The sequence below is a fragment of the Euphorbia lathyris genome, chromosome 3 (assembly GCF_963576675.1).
Source record: "Euphorbia lathyris chromosome 3, ddEupLath1.1, whole genome shotgun sequence".
Lineage (NCBI taxonomy): Eukaryota > Viridiplantae > Streptophyta > Magnoliopsida > Malpighiales > Euphorbiaceae > Euphorbia > Euphorbia lathyris.
Window position 1 is genome coordinate 35173255 of NC_088912.1, and position 20164 is coordinate 35193418.

General features: G+C 35.8%; 1 protein-coding gene across 1 annotated transcript; it reads left to right on the plus strand.

Annotated features, from left to right (window-relative positions):
• The first annotated feature begins 5710 nt into the window (after positions 1-5710).
• Positions 5711-19553, plus strand: LOC136222128 (V-type proton ATPase subunit a1). Its single transcript, XM_066009618.1, has 18 exons — positions 5711-6128; positions 7374-7418; positions 8740-8862; positions 9574-9681; positions 11159-11272; positions 11358-11531; positions 11639-11776; positions 11960-12067; positions 12174-12281; positions 12415-12563; positions 13710-13863; positions 16092-16252; positions 16861-17067; positions 17207-17390; positions 17490-17573; positions 17937-18127; positions 18220-18279; positions 18788-19553. Exons 1-18 carry the CDS (start codon positions 5970-5972, stop codon positions 18990-18992), a joined length of 2472 nt encoding a protein of 823 aa, XP_065865690.1. The 5' UTR covers positions 5711-5969; the 3' UTR covers positions 18993-19553.
• The last annotated feature ends 611 nt before the right edge of the window (positions 19554-20164 follow it).

A 20164-nucleotide genomic window follows, 5' to 3' on the forward strand; every position in this document is an offset into this window, starting at 1 on the left:
TTAGTCAAACACGTCTTGACGAAGACATGAAAAATTCCTTATTGGCGCGTCAAATGGCTAATTTGGCAGATGTGCCTAGTGATAAGGGGAGAAGGGAGGCAATGTTTGTTGGAAGCTATCTAAGGTGGGCAACAATGTCCTATGGAGTGGTAAGTTTCCCTTTACTTTGTGATCTTATTGCTTTTTTGAATTTATCTAAGTGGGGTTAATTTTTGTAGGGCTTGGTGGATAGTCATTAGGCGTATATGATGTATCGCTGTAAGAAGGAGGAACTAAAGCGGAGTCGGGCTGTCCCAATAGACAAAGATATGGAGATAGTGGTGTTGTGTCAGCTGGCAAAGAGACAATCCTCTAAGATTGACTTGTTGAAGAAATCAGAGCAAGTGTCGCTTGTAAAAGATTGAGGAGTTGGAGGCTAAAGCAAAATATTTGAGTTTGGCTTTAACTCAGGGAGAAAAAGATTTGTAGTTGGCTACGCTTATGGAATCCACTAATAAGGATAAAATATCTGGATTGGAAGGGAAATTGGATAAACTCTAAAGAGATGATGATGTGGTGAAGTCGATGTTGGAAGGGGCTCGTTCAAACGTATGTAAGTGTGTTGGTACTGCTGAGAGTGAGTGGGAGTCTTTTTGTTGTGCATGTGATGTGGGCCAAAAATAGGCTTCGAACTTGAAAGCATTTGCAAAGGCTCGTGAAAGACGGTTGATGTAGGTTGGCCATACAATGGTGCTTCAAGTGGCGCACCAAGCTGGGTTTTCGGTACCTAAGAGTTTGGTTACTGGCTTGGACCCATATGATTCGATGGTACTGAAAATGGCACTTGCATTTGCTAAAGCTTTACCTTGATGTATTTTGTGCTGCTGAATTTTGTTAAAAATGGTGCATTTATGAAGGCCTAAATTTTGTATAAAACTTATGATTGGTAAATGAGAAAATATCTCTTTTGAATTTTGTTTTCCTTGATCTTGTGTGTGTTTTATCTATGCCGACTGGGCACAGTTCGGTCCAAGTCGGGGATTCATGAATCTCCAGTATTGGATTGAAATTCGGAGATTAATAAAAGGAAATCTCCAGGATTGGATTGAAAGAATAAATCTCCAGAATTGAATTGCCCCAAAATTTCAGTCCAGTCCAGTTCGGGGATTCGGAGATTCGGTTCCGGTCCAATCCAATATAATTTTTCGGTGATTCGGATAAATATCTAATAGTTTAGGTCCTAAAAAATAAATTAAAAATTTAATTTACAAGATAATAAAATATAAAATTTTATTATCTTACATAACTTGAAATAAATGATATTTTTTTAGGAAGTAAACAACATTCATTAAAAGTTACAGTAGACAACAAGGCTAAAAAAACCCCCACAAAATCAAAGTATTAAAAGTAAAAAGAAAAAAATATGCTTACCAAAGTGCATTTGATTCGGTTAAAAAAACCTTAGATATCCAATTGAAATATGGATAAAAGAGATGATGCAATTTCAGGATCAGAACTAATTTCTACAAATTAAACAACATTTATATAGTTAGTATTCATAAACATTTAATTAAAATAAAACTATGAAATATAATTGCTAAGTAAATATTACCTTCTTCAATAGCTTCAAGATCTTCAACTTCTTCTTCATGCTTGAAAGCTTGAGTTGAAGTTTTCAACCAATCTTGACAACAAATCAAAACCGCAGCTGTAACAAAAGTTAAAGAACTCCTAAATTGATCCAAAATTCTATCACTTGTGCTAAACATAGATTCAGAAGCCACAGTTGAACATTGAATTGCAAAAACATCTTTTACAACTTTGGATAAAGTAGGATATCGCATAGCATTAACCTTCCGCCACAATAGAAGATCAAACTCAATTACATATTTTTCAGGTGCCTCAGTGACATATCTTTCCCATTCTCCCTCGATTGACATATCTTTATCAATATTAAAAAAATAATCATCAATCTCATCATCAATGTTATCATCCGCTTCATCCAAACTAGAAGAATGTGCTCCAAGATTCACATTTTCTTGCACATTTTGCACTATATACTCATCTAACAATGCAATAATAGTCTTTATGACTTGTGCCACCAAGTCATTAGCATCGTTCTCACTATAAAATTCAGTGTACTTAGCCATCAAGTACTTAATTTTATACCTTGGGTCAAAAACCACCGATACAAAAAGCATCACATTCATTGTGTCAACAGAACCCCAATACTTATCAAAATTTTCCCTCATTTGAGTTCCCATGTAAAACTTCAAATCTACACAATGTACACAACACATAGTTTAGATCGGTAAAAGTTGGAGGTGGCGTTGTGCAAGGTGGAGGTGGCGGCGTGCGAGGTGGTAGCGGCGATGGAGTGCAGTGGAGGAGATAGAACACTAGAAAAAAATCGAAGCAGAGAGAATGGGTAAAAGAAGCACGCGATTCTATTTTATAAAATGTTTAAAAATTTTAATATTTAAAACTTCTAATATTTGTTACTTAATTAAATGGTTAACAAGAAGTAGAATTGGTTCAGATGATTAAGGTGATTAACAATGTTTCATTTGGTTAGGTGTTCGATTCTCCATGTCTACATTTTAGGTAAATATTTTTTATTTCATTTTAGAAACGGGAATTAATCGGGATAATTTTTATGACTATATAATAATGTTATACTTTATTAATAAATTATAAATTTATATTATTGTAATTAGTTTACCAAACCTTACAAAATATATAACTATATATTATATAATATTTCTCTTTATATAAAGTTAATGTATGAAATATAAATTTATTATTGCTAAATTTTCGGTTATTTCAGTTCGGTCCAATCCAATCCAATCAAATCCGGTTATCAGTCCGGTCCTGGATAAATTTCGGTCCAGTTCGGTCCAGTTCTTTGACGAAAAGTCAACGGTCCAATCCAGTTCGGTTCTCCAAAAAAAGTCAACAGTCCAGTCCAATTCCGGAGTTTTTTCCTCGGATATTCGGTCCGGTCCAGTATCTCCAGGATCCGCGCCCAGCCCTTATGCCTTTTTCCTTAGTGGCATCTGTTTTAAGTGACTTGACTTAATTGACCTTTGTATCTTTTGTGATGCATAAAATCTTCGCTCACCTCTAGGATAATGATAGCTAGTCTGGCTTTCGTCCGTCATTAGGAGATTTGGCATATCTTTGTTGATGTGATACGGGACTTGCCATTTTGCAGCCTCTGACTATAAAACGGGAGTGGTTCTTTAATGTATTTACTCCAAGTGCTTAGCATAAATTTTTTCTTGTTTTCTATAGGAGGCCTTTGTTGAAAAAGAATGTCGTCTAGAGATGTAAGCGAGGCATGCAAAGATGCCTCAATTCAAATATCGATATTGGAGATGCCATATTCATACGTCTACCGGCTCCTAAGTACTATAAATAGAGAGAGATTGTGGGGACCATTGGTGGGAAACCTAAGTATGGTACTATATTGCATGGTGGTCTCAAGAACCAAGTGGTTAGGGTTCCTCAGTGTCATGCTGGTGTTGCAAGATCATAGACTAGTTTTTATGAGGGAGTTGTTAGCCATTGGTCAACTAATGAGAGGGAGTTCTGATCCCATAATGTAATTCAAAAAGGTATTGAGCTATATGGGCAAAGAGTGGGTGACTTGACGCAACTGTAGCCAAGCTGGGTGAGAAAGTTGTTATGTGATGAGGATGCTCAAGTAGTGAAGATCTCGGCTGGTTTTGTCTTTGCAGATCACAGGAAAGGGCGATATACATCTCTGAAAAAATCCTGGTGGTTTGATGTTTATGGACCCTGTGAGACCACAAAGTGTTGCTTTCATGGTGTTTTATTAGTAAGGAATTATAAAGAATATTGCCCATGATAGTGAGAATATCGTTATTCATGAGGGAAATGCTTGTCTTTACCATCGCCAGAACGGTCATAATACTAACGAGTGTAGAGATTGGAGAGATATGTACCAACTGTTGATGGATGATGATGTGACTCCAAATCCTAATCAAACTCATGGGACAATGTGATTTGTTATTTTGTTGTAATGCTTTCTGCTTAGACAGGTATCGCAACTTTAAGTTAGGCTCTCTTTTGTGAATAAGAAAATGCATTTGTTACCTTTGTTAGGTTTTGTTAATTTTTATTGGGTTTTCTTTGATTCCATGTGGTTGAGATCGAGCTATTTTTTCGTTATCTCTCGGAGTTTGTGGGGGTGGATCGCTACTCCCTTTGAAGGAAAATGGTGTTACCTTAGATAACTTGTGAGAAATCATTTATGAGCTTTGATACCTTTGAAAATAAGGTTCTACTTTTGACGGGGAAAGTGTGTTGTATTGCATTCCTCGGGTAATGAGTCTAGGTCGTTAAACTAATTAGCTTTCTAAGCATGTGGGGATTGATTGCCACATCCTCTTAATGTTGCCTTAAATTTTTTTTTTTTTGAAATTAAGTGAGGGCTTTAGGATTTGGAGACATTATTTATTTTGAGAATATACGTCGGAGCGCTTGTTATTGTTAATAACTTCGTTTGTACATTCTAGGAGTTATTCAGTTGTTCACCAGATAAGTATGTCGACTTCTAGGCTCCATTGTGGAGGTCCTTTATGACTGTATAAAGACCTTCCCAGTTTTGACTGAATTTGCCTTTTCCTAGTGGGGATTGTGATGTTGTGACATCATGCAGTACCAAATTACCTACTTTAAAACTGCGTGATCGGAGCCTCCGATTGTGATATCGAGCTACTTGTTGCTAGGAGTGAGTTAAGTCGCTCTTCCTCTAGCCGATCATTGTATCGGTGAGAGCTTCCTTATTTGATACTTGTTTGTAATAAGTTTGTACCCCGAAGGATTGGAAAACAAATCTACAACTTTTGTTACAACTAATCAAACAAGTTCTTTTGGATCTACATGAATTGCTGATAATCCGAACTTAATTCTCGTCACTACTGTTCATACTGGAAAAAACAATTATGTTTCATAAAGTCACTTTGTATCTCATGAATTACATGCAAAAAAACGTATGAACTGCATCCTCCATGATATTTCTCTCAAACAAAAAGTTGGAAAAGTCGTTCTTTCGAAAACTGGACTTTTATTGTTGTATTACTTCCACTTTTCCTGTATAATTCCCTTTAAGAAAATCTTTGAATTTTTTTTTAATATAAAACTCAAATAACTATGGAATGAAATCTCAATTTTACAACATTTCCAAAATGGAATGAAATCTCAATTTTACAACCTTTAAATTGTTCATTCAATGGATCTAGATCACTTTTGCAGATTTTTTTTATGAAATTAATTATATTATACACATTTTCCAATGGTTTAATAAATTAAAATCATACAAAATTGATGTGAAAGCTAAATTTTATTTTTGTTGTACAAATACCAAGTTTAGTGAATAAATACTTGATCCAATGGTCTCAAATTCCTACACTTAATCCAGCTAAATATGATTAAGCTTGTACTTATATGAAGTGCACATATTAATTAGTATTCTTAATTTCTTGTACTATAATAAAGGTTAAAATGAATGAAAGCTTCTTTTTCTACGGTGAAACAAATCTCAATTCCTTCATTTTGAAGGATGAACCTATACCTGCAAGGTCCCACTGACCACCCCAAGGTGGACTCTGACCGTAATGCCAAACCCAAAAATTGAGAATAATTAAAATTAAATAAAATTTGAAGTAAATATAAAATTACTTTTTTGTTTACATGAAAATGAAAGCGAAATTCCCGATTCTTATGGCAGTTGGCGATGGCGAAACGGAAACAAAGTACTCTCTTCTCTTCTTCTACAGTATAGAGAGAGAGAAATATATCAAGGAAAACCGAATTCTTTTTTGTTAGTTTCAGATCTGAGTCTTAAAGTCAAATTATTTATTTACTTAATTACTCAAGATCCACCAACGAGGAACTGCTCTTCTTTCTTCTATCCATTTTCTCTTCTTCGTCGACTTTGGAACAATTTTTGGACTCCTTTCCTTATGGTCCTCCAGAAAATGGAACAGTTCATCGAGGACCTTCCTCCAATGGATCTGATGCGTTCTGAGAAGATGTCTTTTGTTCAGCTCATCATTCCTGTTGAGTCCGCTCACCGTGCCGTCTCTTATCTCGGTGAACTCGGCCTTCTTCAATTTCGTGATGTATGTTTCTTTATTTCAACTCAGATCCCACTCCCACTCCCACTTACTTCAATACTTGTATTATTGGAATTCGGTTTCATTTCAATATTCTTTGGATTGCTTAACTTTACACATTTCTTTTGTTTTGATTTGTTTAAGTGGAATCTATTTATTGCTTTCATTATTTCCTTTTGTCGATGTAATTATGATTAGTGTTAATATAGTCGGTGTTTGGATTGCCTAGGAATATGAGATCTTCCAAGTGTAGTAGTATTGGATTGCCTTGTCCATCATATCTGGATGTGAATTGTTCGGCTTTTGCACTTCGATCATTTTTGGAGATGATTTTACATTGGTTTAAGTGATATACGATTATTACTCAAGATGTGTGCATTCAGATTATATCACTCTAAACTGCTTGAGCTTTCCCGTTCTATGTATTCTTTAATCTTTAGGTCTGCAGTAGGGTACAGGTAAAAGGTTAGATGCTCTGTACTTCTAGTACTTGTCTTTAAGGGATGGTGCATGGCTTTGGATTTACATAATTTGTCAGATTTGGTCAGTGATAAAATTGCACTCGAGATTCTCCATTCTTCATCCTGTGTTTATTTTAAGAGATGGAAGAGTGAGAGTAAATTCTTTTAGGTTTATATTGTAATGACTAGGCTAGATATAAAATAGGAACGAAGGAGATGTATTTGTCCACATGCATTTTCCCTCCCCTTTCCATCCTCCCTTCCAAACACACCCTTATTTTAGCATGTTTTATTGCATAATTTGGATTGCCTTCTATGCTGTATGTGCAATATGGCACCTACCATCACATGCTTAGGCATGGTTGGCAGTTTTGTGATTTTTTTTTTGAAATTTTGCATAATGTATTTTTCTGTTCTTGCAATATGTATTGGCTTTAAACAGTCTGGTAATGCACTTGCGAGTTTCTGGCTATTACAGTGACGTCTTTGACACGGAAATATGAGAAGGAATTTAGCTGTGTGTTCTTCCTATTACATCTTTTTGCATATAGATGCTTTATACTTTTTAAGCTTCTTGTGCTGTTTGATTGAGCTGGCACTTGAGACATATGCTGATTCATAATGTAAATGTTGAGTCAAAATTTGTGTAGTTTTTTAATTCTTTGTAAAGTATTGGCTACTATAATCTGTGCTCCTGTTCGGAAGATATTGGATACATATTTACTATTGAGGTTGTTCTTCCAATGATAATCAGGTGCACTAATGTCAATAAGTTTTTTTTCTCTGACAGTTAAATGCTGATAAAAGTCCTTTTCAGAGGACATTCGTTAATCAGGTAAGTTCTTTGCACTTACAGGAACTTATGCTGTAACTGTCATCTTCTAGTGTTGTTCTTTTGATTTTTTTTTTTTTGGGGGGGATAAATGCTAATGGTTGTTTCTTTAGACATGTCATTCTGCAACACTAATCTCTTAGTGTTGTTTTCTCTAAACTTTTTTTTTTTTTTGGATAAATGCTAATGGTTATATGGTACGGAGTGTTGGGCAGTGAAACACTGCCACATCCATAAGATGTCGGTGGCGGAGATGCGTATGTTGAGATGGATGTGTGGTCACACGAGAAAGGACCGGGTGCGTAATGAAATAATTAGGACAAAAGTAGGGGTTACATCTATTGAGAATAAAATGAGAGAAAACCGACTAAGGTGGTTTGGCCATGTGAGACGTAGAGCGCTTGATGCGCCGGTTAGGAGAACCGAAGAGTGGCAAAGGGATGTAGTGGTGAGGGGTAGGGGAAGACCTAAGCAAACTTGGAGGAGGGTGATCGAGAGTGATATGAGTTTATTGGGAATTGAGGAAAATATGGTAGTGGATAGGACGGAGTGGAGGGAGCGAATCTGTGTCGCTGACACGACTTGATTTTCACGGTTTTATATGATGGTTCATGTTAGCCGACCCCGAATCATTTCGGGACTAAGGCTTTGTTGTTGTTGTTGTTGTTGTATAAATGCTAATGGTTGTTTCTTTAGGCGGCATGTTATTCGGTATTTTTAAATACTAAAATACTAAGCAGGAATGATGAATGTACTTTTGGTGCCACTGTTGTTCTTTTTAGTTACTAGACATAAAAACTTGAACCATTCATAAATCGTAATTTTTTCAGTCTTCTTTTGCTCTGCAATATAAGCCAGATATACCTTGCATCTCCTCTATCCTGATCTTGTTAATGCTCTGTGTGAAGCAAGTCATCAGGACGAACTAGGTCCAAGAATTACAATTCGTTACAAGACATAGAGGCAGTGGCTGCAGGTTTGTGTACCAAAATGAGTTTGGATAAAGCAGAAGCCTGTTTTTGCTAGTCCAAAGTATTCATCAGTATTTCGTTAAATATGCTTTCTACCTAAACAAGGGGCAGGACCATGCCATTTCAATAGCTGAAGTATTTTTAAAACTGATATGGAATAATTAGGCCCTTGTTGCTTTGAAAAATTCATCATTTTTTTGTGTTACTGCATGACAATATCTGCAATCTACCATCTAACATGGTTGTGATGTTCGTAATTTTGCCATATTTATTATATTTGTCTGCAGTTGCTGAGTGTCATTCATTTGCAATTGGACCATTTACATGTTTGAGCGATTTTTCATAATTTATAGGTAAAACGATGTGGGGAGATGTCAAGGAAGCTGCGATTTTTTAAAGATCAAATCAATAAAGCTGGAGTGCTATCTACTGCACTTCCCGTTGCGGAACCAGATGTTGAATTGGAGGAATTAGAGGTTCATTTACATTTTATTGGTCTTTTATCATTAAGATTGGATTTCTTTTTTGCTGTATGGGGTAAAACGCAATGGCGGCGAATCAATTTTGACTATTGCCTTACTATCGTCACTAAACTTCAATTTGTGCTATCAAAAAATTGAGTTTTAATTTTGTCCTAGTAAAGTTACTGATATGAATTTCTGATCAAGTTTTTTCCGGAAAATAGGTGTGTTACATGATTTGACTATGGTCTCAAACCATGTAAAAGTTTAAGAGACTTGATGCCCTCTCCACTAATACCACGTCAGAAACAAAAATACCCAAATACTTTAAATTGTTTTTGTATCGAGATTGAGCTGTTTATGTTACTGATATGACATTAATGGAGTTGACATGACGTGACTTGGAATTTAATGTGGCTTGATCCATGGTCAAAGTAATGCTTTCGGCATAGATTTTGGCTGAAAATTCATAACAGTGACTTTAGTGGGACAAAAATCAATTTTCAGTTAGTTTTATCTTTATGACGCAAGTTGAAGTTTAGCGACTGTAGTGAAGCCATAGTCAAAGTTGAGTGACTTTCGTTGCATTTTACTAGGATGGTAGAGGCAATACCTGTAACTAGTAGCTAATAGAGGCATTAGCCGATATATACGGTGTAAGAACTATGATTCTCTGAAGGTAACTTTTGTCTCTTTTCCTTTTTAATGTACTTTACTCATTGCTAGATACAACTTGCTGAACATGAACACGAGCTAATTGAGATGAACTCTAACAGTGAGAAACTTCAACAATCATACAATGAGCTTCTAGAATTTAAATTGGTCTTGCAAAAGGTAAACTAATTGGTGCCTCTTATCCAGTTATTTTTATGTGCTGAGTTAGGATATGCCACCTTGTGCTTATATATCTTTCTCTATGAAATTACTCCTTTGGGTAAGGTACAAACAAATACACTGTGAAACTAATTTAGCCTCTAATGTTTTTTTTTTCCTATTAAATTTCAAGATTGCTTTGTAAGTTAGTAACCGTAGTTAATCAAGCCCTTTTTTGTGGTGAATCCATATCAGTTTCAAATGAACACTAAATTGGCTAGCTATGGACCCGATAAGCAAAGCTTAACAATACAGAGGGCCATGATGTTGAGTTGAACTTTTGTTGTGAAGTGAAACGTGCAAATAACTCATTATAAGCTTTCTGAAGAAGAGCTTGAGGAAGCGGAGTACCATCTGCAAATCCAATGAAGCATTCTTAGTTGAGCTTCAGTAGGTAGAGCATTCGAAGAGAGGGATTTAGCCAAACTGAGTTTATTGATGAAAGAGAGTACAAACTGGTCAAACTCAATAAGAGCTTTAAGAGAGAGGAAACTTTTCCGCTTTTATTGGGCGGAAAAAAAATTCTATTTTCGGGCCAATCACGTGTAAATAAATCTTAGCTGCGTGTTTTCCATGGATTCCACGTCTTTTCCATATCGAATAAAATTATATACCGAAATAAGTTCTTGCACAGGAACAAATGGAGTTACAAAAAAAAGTCTTCATCAACTAGGGTTTCTAACTATAGGGCAGCCCGGTGCACTACGCGTCCCCGCTGAGCGAGGGTCCGGAGAGGGGTCCCACCACAAGGGTGTACTGGGGGCAAGCCTTCCCCTGCCAATTTATTTGGCAAGATATATTTAAAAAAAAAAATCATCAATGGCTACATTGCTTTCCCCAAAAACGTTGGTGGATTTGCACCTTAACTCTTATTAGTTTTCCCCTTCTTGTATTTTGTTTACATTAATTGTACTTCAGTTCTGGTGAGCTAATTTGACTTGACATCATTCTAGAAGTGCTCTAGTGGTCAAATTTAAACAATCAAATTTGGTTTTTCTCTTCTTCTTCTTCTTCTTCTTTTTTTTTTCTTTTAGAATAAAACAAATTTTAGGTTTGTAAATAGGGGAATTAATCCACTATCGAATGCGTTTGATTATTTTAGTGGAAACATTGTTCCTTCAAGTTAGTAATTTCGTGTTCTAGACAATGTTAGATGACCCTCTTATCAGCCAAGAAACATCCTAGATGAAACTGAATACCTTTCCTGTTTCATCTGAACATCGCAAGATTCATATTCGATCATTTTTACATAACCTTGATTTGACTAATTCTTGGGAAACTGAATTTTAGCGCATCTTGTTATTGTTTCCGTGCTCATTTTTTATTATATATTTACATGTGAGAAGATTTGAACTATAAAATAATTTTTTCACGAAATTGTTAATATACAGATTTTTTTTTTAACATCTAATATCTATCTGATATTGTGCAATTCCAGGCAGTCTGCTTTCTTGTATCAAGTAATAGTCATTCAATCTCAGATGGAACAGAATTAAATGAAAATGTGTACTCAACGGATCGTTATGGTGAAAATACCTCACTTCTTGAACAGGTTCTTGTTATTGTAGCTTGTATCTTTATCATTGTGCAGAATCAAAGGAAATTGTTATCATCATGACAGATTCTGCATTATACAGGAACTGAGGTCTGTACCATCTCACCAGTCAGGTTTAAGATTTATTAGTGGTATTATACCCAGAGCGAAAGTTCCGAGATTTGAGAGGATATTATTTCGTGCTACAAGGGGTAATATGCTTTTCAATCAGGCATCAGCAGATGAAGAGATTATGGATCCTGTGTCAGCTGAAATGGTTTTCTTCCCCTAACATTAGCCTGCCTGACATGCTTGATTTTGTTGCTTTTATACGAGTAATTGAATCTTATGCGCAGACTCATTCCTCAGAATTGATTTATGCAGGTTGAGAAGACAGTATTTGTAGTTTTCTTTTCTGGGGAACAGGCAAGAACAAAAATTTTGAAAATTTGTGAAGCATTTGGAGCTAGCTGCTATCCTGTCCCTGAAGATATTACTAAACAGAGGCAAATAACTAGAGAAGTGAGTCCTGTTTTATTTTATTTTTTTGTCAGAATCATGTGCAATAGATTTCTTCTTGCTTTTTTTGGGGGTACATCTTATTTCTATTGTTAACTATGTCTAGTCATGCCCCAATTGCTAGGTTTCTGCAAAATTTTGTTAATACTTTGGTCATCGACTGAAAACTTCTGTTCTCGATTCTAGGTTTTGTCACGCCTATCTGAACTTGAAGCCACTTTGGATGCTGGAATTCGCCATCGGAATAAAGCTCTTGCTTCTGTTGGGTTCCACCTGACAAAATGGATGAAAATGGTCAGTCTTACTCTACTATATGATTCTTTTTATATTTGTTGCTTGTTTAATGGGTAATTTGAAAGATTTACAATGGCATGATATAAACCATGACTTCGCTTTGCAGGTAAGGAGGGAGAAGGCAGTATATGATGCATTGAATATGCTCAATTTTGACGTTACAAAAAAATGTCTTGTTGGAGAGGGTTGGTGTCCTATGTTTGCAAAAGCTGAGGTACCTTGTATGCTGTGTGATTGATATTCTCTTATTGTATGTGTATTTATATATTATTGCAAACTTGTTTCCTGTCTTAGATCTTTTGCAACTTAAATTATATCAAATGAAGACATTTTCTTTGATTTAACAGATTCAGGAGACACTGCAACGTGCGACATTTGATAGCAGTTCACAAGTGGGCATAATATTTCATGTGATGGATGCTCTGGAATCACCTCCTACATATTTCAGAACAAATCGTTTTACAAATGCATTTCAAGAAATTGTTGATGCATACGGGTTAGTTTTTCTAATACCATGCTTGCATTTGCCAGTAGTATGCATGCTTTCACTTTTTATTAATTTTCAGAAAAGCATTCCTTAGAATTAGAGCTGCACACTTATAAAAAAAGAAGTAACGGTGACTCAGCATGATGAGAGATACTAAGAGCGAGTTTCACATCTTGTTCTGATGCATATATGTTGTTGTATGTGTGGTAGCATCTAGCCATCTACTATACCAGGAATCTCAATGGATTTTTGAAATCGCTCAAGCTGCCCATATTGGCTTCTAGGATCTGCACGCTTATAAAAAAGAAGTAATGGTGACTCAGCATGATGAGAGATCCTAAGAGCGAGTTTCACATCTTGTTCTGATGCATATAGCTTGTTGTATGTGTGGTAGCATCTAGCCATCTACTATACCAGGAATGTCAACGGATTTTTGAAATTACTCAAGCTACCCATATTGGCTTCTAGGATGTATTTCTTTATTCAAGATCCTTCTTGCTGATTGGAATGGACAAGCTAGTAGATCTATTCCACCCAAAGTGGGATTTTTTTCCTTTTATGAACAATAAAAATATTTTTCATGTGATAGTTTAAATTTTCATTAGTACATATCACCTCAGGACAGCTCAATTTGTTGCCTATACTGGGTAACATAAAATTCATAGCAGATTATGTGTCTAGCTGTGGAAGTTGCTTGCTGGCATGTCCTCACAAGTGTGAATACATGGAACTGAACTGTATTAGAATCATAAATGGACAAGACCACTTAATTTTTGCTTAATCTTGTTTGACACTAAATATCATTATTATTGGTACAAACAACTTGCATTTACTGTTATTATTTCCTTCTTGCTGATTGAAATGAACAAGCTAGTAGATCTATTCCACCCAAAGTGGGAATGGTTATAGAAATCACTTGCAGGACAGCTCAATATGTTACCTGTCTACTGGGTAACATGAAAGTGAGTACGTGTCTAGCAAGGAAGTTGTTTGCTTGGCATGTCCTCACTAGATTTTGTTTTGGTACTAAATTTTATTATTATTGATACGAGCAACTTGCATTTACTGTTATTATTTAGCTCGCAATTTGTAATTTGTTTTATACCTGTCATCCCTTGAATTGTTCAAGGAACTAATGCAACAATTATTTGGCAGTGTTGCTAGGTATCAAGAAGCGAATCCTGCAGTTTATACGGTTATTACTTTTCCATTTCTTTTTGCGGTGATGTTTGGGGATTGGGGCCATGGAATATGTTTGCTGCTTGGAGCATTAGTCCTTATAGCTCGGGAAAGTAAGCTCAGTTCCCAGGTATGATTGCTTTCAAATGTTTTTATTTAATGTTTGAATAGAAGAAATATGTTCTAGTAATGCTACTTTTACTTATCTAGTGACTGAGATTTCTCTCAATATATTTTGGACTTGGGATGAGGCATTTCTTATTCAGCCAAAATGTTTAATAGAAATTAGTAGTTATTTTCATGACTCCCTCGGATAATAAGAAGGACTTGCATATGGTTTTCATTGACTTGGAGAAGGCATATGATAAGGTACCAAGGGAAGTACTTTGGTGGGCCTTAATAAGGAAAGACATTTTGCGGAAATATATTGACATCATAAAGGACATGTACGAGGGAGCATGCACGAGTATACGTACCGGTGTTGGGAAGACGGAAGAGTTCCTATTATGATTGGAGTGCATCAAGGTTCCGCACTTAGCCCATTTCTTTTTGCCATCGTTATGGATGAACTAACGAGTTCACTTCAAGATGGTATACCATGGTGCATGTTGTTTGCAGATGATATTGTGTTGGTTGATGAGACGAAACAAGGCGTGGAGAGGAAGTTGGAACTATGGAGACAAACTTTGGAATCTAGAGGCTTTAAGTTGAGCCGAAGTAAGACAGAATATTTGGAGTGTAAGTTTAGCGGCGATAAGAGTAGGGAGGCAGGGACAATCACCCTAGATGGGAGAGTTGTTCAAGCTTCGGATTGCTTGTGGTATTTAGGGTCTATTATCCAAACGGATGGAGAAGTAGATGAAGATGTTGCTCATAGGATTAAATCTGGTTGGTCGAAGTGGAAGAGTGCTACGGACTTCCTTTGTGACCCCGTCATGCCTAATAGATTGAAGGGAAAATTCTACCGCAGGCAACCAGACCAGCATTGTACAGAATGTTGGGTAGTGAAACAATGTCACATTCATAAGATGTCGGTGGCGGAGATGCGTATGTTGAGATGGATGTGTGGTCATACAAGAAAGGATCGAGTGAGTAATGAAATAATTAGGACAAAAGTAGGGGTTACATCTATTAAAAATAAAATGAGGGAAAACCAATTAGGGTGGTTTGGCCATGTAAGACGAAGAGCGCTTGATGCGCTGGTTAGGAGGACTGAAGAGTGGCAAAGGGATGTAGTGGTGAGGGATAGGGGAAGACCTAAACAAACTTGGAAGAGGGTGATTGAGAGTGATATGAGTTCATTGGGGATTGAGGAAAATATGGTAGTGGATAGGACAGAGTGGAGGGAGAGAATTTGTGTCAGACTTGATTTAACGGTTTTATATGATGGTTCATGTTAGCCGACCCCGAATCATTTCGGGACTAAGGCTTTGTTGTTGTTGTTGTAGAAGTTATAGATGACAGAAGTAGAACTTTCTTACTATATTTATTAAAGGCGCAGGCCTTAGCGCCATGACACCCCCATGGCGTGGCGCAACCGCCCTGGCGCCATTTTGCGCCAAGGGGCAGTTGCCAAAGGCGCACCAAGGCGCGTCTTGGTGAGTTACGGGCAGTTTTATGGTTTTTTTTGACAGTTACATATCGGGAACAAGTGTTCTGAAGGGTACCAAATGAGGAAAAAAAAACAAATTTTAAAAAGGAAGAGAGATTATACATTTGAATTAATTAGAAGAGGAAGAGACTGTTAGAAGAGGCAGCGACAAAGTCTTATTATAAGAGGAAGAAGTTTAGTAGAACAAAACACAGAAAATGAATTCAAACAGAAACAAAGCAGCCAAGGGGAATTCAATTCAACAAGAGTGATTAATTTGGAGAGTTTTGATCAGGAGTAGAACTTAGGATTTAGTATTCAACTTTAGCTTTCTAACATGGGGTTTATTTTGCATTTTAAAATTTATTCATGCTTAAGAATATTGTCATGATTTAGTATTCATTGCATTTTTATGTTAGTTTTATAGTTTTTGTTTTTGTAAGTGCGTCTTGTCTCGCTATGGCACACGCCATTGCCGTGCGCCATGCGCCAAGGCTCCAGGACCCCTATCGCCTTAGTGCGCCATCTGCCTTAAATAACTACATTTCTTACTACGTGGGTGCAGAAAGGATAAAGCATTGTTTGTTAAGTACTAGAATCAGTAAAAAATTGTTTTTTGTGATGTTAATTTCTTGATTTCTCTGTGCATGTTATGATTCAGTTCATTTGTTTCCTTGAGGTTTTTAATAACAATCCTTTTGTTTTTCTAGTTCCTATATTTAGCATTTACCTATAAGTAATTAAATTGCATATACAATTCTTTGCAGAAACTTGGAAGCTTTATGGAGATGCTTTTTGGTGGCCGCTATGTACTTCTTTTAATGGCATTTTTCTCCATTTACTGTGGTCTGATTTACAATGAGTTCTTTTCTGTCCCTTTTCACATATTTGGCGATTCTGCTTACAGATGCCGGGACATCACTTGCAGGTAAAATATGTTCATCTCTTTTTAAAACCCTAACTTTTGTTGCGTAGAAACATTTTTGATGTTCGAGTCATATAATGCGATCTCTTCATTTGCAAGCATACTTTCTAGGGCACCATGATCATTGAATTGTGGATATAAATTCCCTTTTTTATATCTCGTAACAAGCATATTATTATGGAATTGGATTCTCTTTAACGGACATATTTGGTTTTGGAATATAATCTATCAATTCAGTATTTATAGATTATGGAAGTTATGCCTTAGGTGTGTTTTTAATATTTCCTGAAGAGTGGGAAAAGCAAATGAGAAGAATGTGCATTTTGTGTCAATATATCATCCTCGACTCAAATTATATATTATTAAGTAGTAATCTGGATGAAGTAATTTGTTTTAATGTTGGTCATATTTCTTTTTGCTATGTATTTGAAATCAATGGTCTCTTGCACCTTATGTTCTTGTCTGAGGTTCCTATTTTGTGTGCCAAATTTATTTGGAATTTAGTTCTTTATGCCATCTAGATATATCATATGATCATTTTGAATTTTTGTTTTAATAATTTCTGTTACTTAGCTTTGATGATCTTTATCTTAAATTGTTCTTACATACAGTAATGCGCACACAGCTGGTTTAATCAAAGTACAAGATCCGTACCCATTTGGGGTGGATCCCAGTTGGCGTGGAAGTCGCACAGAACTTCCCTTTTTGAACTCCCTCAAGATGAAGATGTCTATACTGATAGGTGTTGCTCAGATGAATGCTGGAATCTTATTAAGTTATTTTAACGCACGCTTTTTTGGGAGCTCGATAGATATAAGGTTTGTTTCTCATCCTTGCCTCTTCTTCTTCCTTATGTGACTCGATTATGTACATCTGAATGTATGTATTAATTTTTTTTTATTTATGTACTACTGAATGAATATAGATTGCTTAACTTATTTTGGGTCTTGATGTTAGGTATCAGTTTGTGCCTCAGATGATTTTTCTGAACTCTCTATTTGGGTACCTTTCACTTCTCATTATCATCAAGTGGTGCTCTGGTTCTCAGGCAGACCTTTATCATGTGATGATATACATGTTTTTGAGTCCTACTGACGAACTTGGTGAGAATGAATTGTTTTGGGGCCAGAGACCATTGCAGGTGTGAATTGGGAATTTTATTTGATGTAGCCAACCATACCAATATTTTTCATGTATGCTGTTAATTCTCATTATGGTGAATTGATGCTTGACTTTTCAGATCCTGTTGTTGCTTTTGGCTCTAATTGCAGTTCCATGGATGCTGTTTCCTAAGCCATTTATTCTGAAGAAGATGCACACAGAGGTAACAGACTAACAGTTGCATCTTAAAGAGCCATTATAGTATGAAGTGATGCGTCGTCTTCCTATGGTCTTTACTCATTTATGATTGAGCTGGCCAGTGACTGATTTAGGCTAGTTTTTTTATAGTTCTCCTTGACTGGAAAAATAAATTAGATATCATGTGGTAATTGGTATTCAAAAATATCTTTAAATTTTTTATTGAACTTCTTTTGATCGTAAGTTTATGATCCTTGAGTGGTTCATTAGTTTCAAGGATTGGAAATTTACTTTTCTTTGCCATGATTGGCTTATCCATATAAGAAATTGTGTTCACTTGAGCACCTTGCAAAGGTATGCAACTTCATTTTTTCCTTGTGCTGTATAGAGATTTCAAGGTCGCAGCTATGGACTTCTTGACACCTCGGAGGATCTGGAGATGGAACCTGGATCTGCACGATCACATCATGATGATTTTAATTTCAGTGAGGTATTCGTCCACCAAATGATCCACTCCATTGAATTTGTACTCGGTGCAGTCTCAAACACGGCATCATATCTTCGGCTTTGGGCTTTGAGGTGATACATGATTATTTTGTCATTAATATTTCTTTTTTCTTGGGGTGGTGGTTAATAATTTGTTTATTCTGAACTTTTTGCTCCTATTAAAGCCTGGCACACTCAGAGTTGTCTACTGTTTTCTATGAGAAAGTCCTCCTCCTTGCTTGGGGGTAAGTATTTTTATATTTAAAATGTGCGAAATATATTGCATTGTACATTCTGCCTTGGATAAATTTCTTTTCCTTTTCTTCTTTAGTGTAGTTGGAAGTGCTTTATATTATTCTGTTTGTCTGTCATCAACTGCGTCCAAGTTAAAGTAGAAATCTGTACTCTAAATTTCTCCTGCTTGAGATAATTTTTCAAGCTGTTGATTGCTGCGTTTATGAACCAAATTCAGGCAGATCTTCCATATTATATTGAACACTAGTTATTTCAATATACATGCCTCCTCTTAGCATGATCATATACACATTATAATTGTGGCGTCGGTTACGGATGTGAATTCAGAAGATTATCTTACTTAACCATTATGAGATTTCTCCTGTTCTGATGTTTATTCAATTGCTTCATGAATTTAGTTCAGATATTTAGACTAGATGTTTTGCGTGTGTTTTTTTTTTTTTTTTTTTTTTTTTCATTATTATTATTATGATAGAATTGGTTATATTACGATGATAGGTATGACAACATTGCGATCCGATTAGTGGGGCTTGCAGTATTTTCCTTTGCTACTGCCTTCATTCTACTAATGATGGAGACACTGAGTGCATTCCTACATGCCTTGCGTCTTCATTGGGTGGAATTCCAAAATAAGTTCTACAACGGTGACGGCTACAAATTTAAACCATTCTCCTTTGCTTTGCTAACTGAAGATGATGACTAGTCAACTACACAGATCTTGCTCTTTTTGGCTTACCAATGAGAAGATTCGTAATACGGACAAAGGCAGGTATCTTTATTCACAATGGTAGTAACCTTTAAAAATGCAACTGATGATAGAACCTATGAGAAGGGCAGAGGAGTAGCACAGTTTTGCTGCGACATTAATCTTTACGGGATTAACATAGATATGAAATGCTGACTTATATTCTTTGGGGGGTTTGGTGGTAAATATAAGGGGCTGCTACAGTCATGGCAAGCCAATAGATGTTGTATTCTTTCCTTGAAGATGGATAAAGAGGGCTCTTTTTTCTTTTGATTTTCTTTTCCAATGGTTAAATGAGTGGTGGTGGAAATTGTAAAGAGGGAGGCAGAGCCATATTTGACCAAGTAATTATATTTTGGGAGTTAGGGTTATAAACACTGCACAAAGGTTAGTGTGAAGAATTTTTGCAGGGAATCATGTGGCTTTTTGATAAGTTTATATCCTTGGAGATGTAATAAGAGATCACAAATCATACTTTTTGTAATCATTATCTTTAATTTTTAGAATCTTAAAAGAGTACGCTCTTCTCCCTTCACTCCACAAACTATTTTTTCCTTTTTTCTTTTCTGGGGTTACACCAGAATTTGCACCAACATGTCATTGACATGTACAGGATTTGAATACTATGGTAACAGAAAAAAAGAAAAAGAAAATATGAATCTGATAAGAGATGGGGGTTGTTTTGAAAGAGATCATGATGGTCATCAGTTTCATATTGTTGTTTCTTGATTGTAAGCGATATTTTACATTACACCTCGGCAATATGAATACAAATTCATTTGATCATTCGGGGTCCAGGTGAACGCTACTGTACATAAAAATCTAATTTTATATAAATATCCAATTGAAAAGGTTAATGCTACTCGAAAAAGGTTGTCTATTGACTGTGTTATTTGGGAGGTCTAACTTATTATCAAACAAAATGTTAGTTAGGTCAATTTCAAATCAAATTGCTTAGTAAATGGTATTTTGTCAAAACAAAGTAACCATAGAAAGCACCATATCATGTCTTATTTTTATAATAATTTGTTTTATATGATTTATTCTAAATTTCTAGAATTGATTTATTTCAAACATAAATGTTTTTGTCAAATCTTTTAGTTTCACGTGTCCATTAACATATGGTGGTT

Bases quoted from the DNA above. Each gene is read 5' to 3' on its own strand.
- LOC136222128 (XM_066009618.1), top strand. From the start codon at position 5,970: ATGGTCCTCCAGAAAATGGAACAGTTCATCGAGGACCTTCCTCCAATG. The intron at 12,068-12,173 runs GTCAGTCTTACT...TTCGCTTTGCAG, and splicing joins TGACAAAATGGATGAAAATG to GTAAGGAGGGAGAAGGCAGT. The intron at 17,068-17,206 runs GTTTGTTTCTCA...TCTTGATGTTAG, and splicing joins GGGAGCTCGATAGATATAAG to GTATCAGTTTGTGCCTCAGA.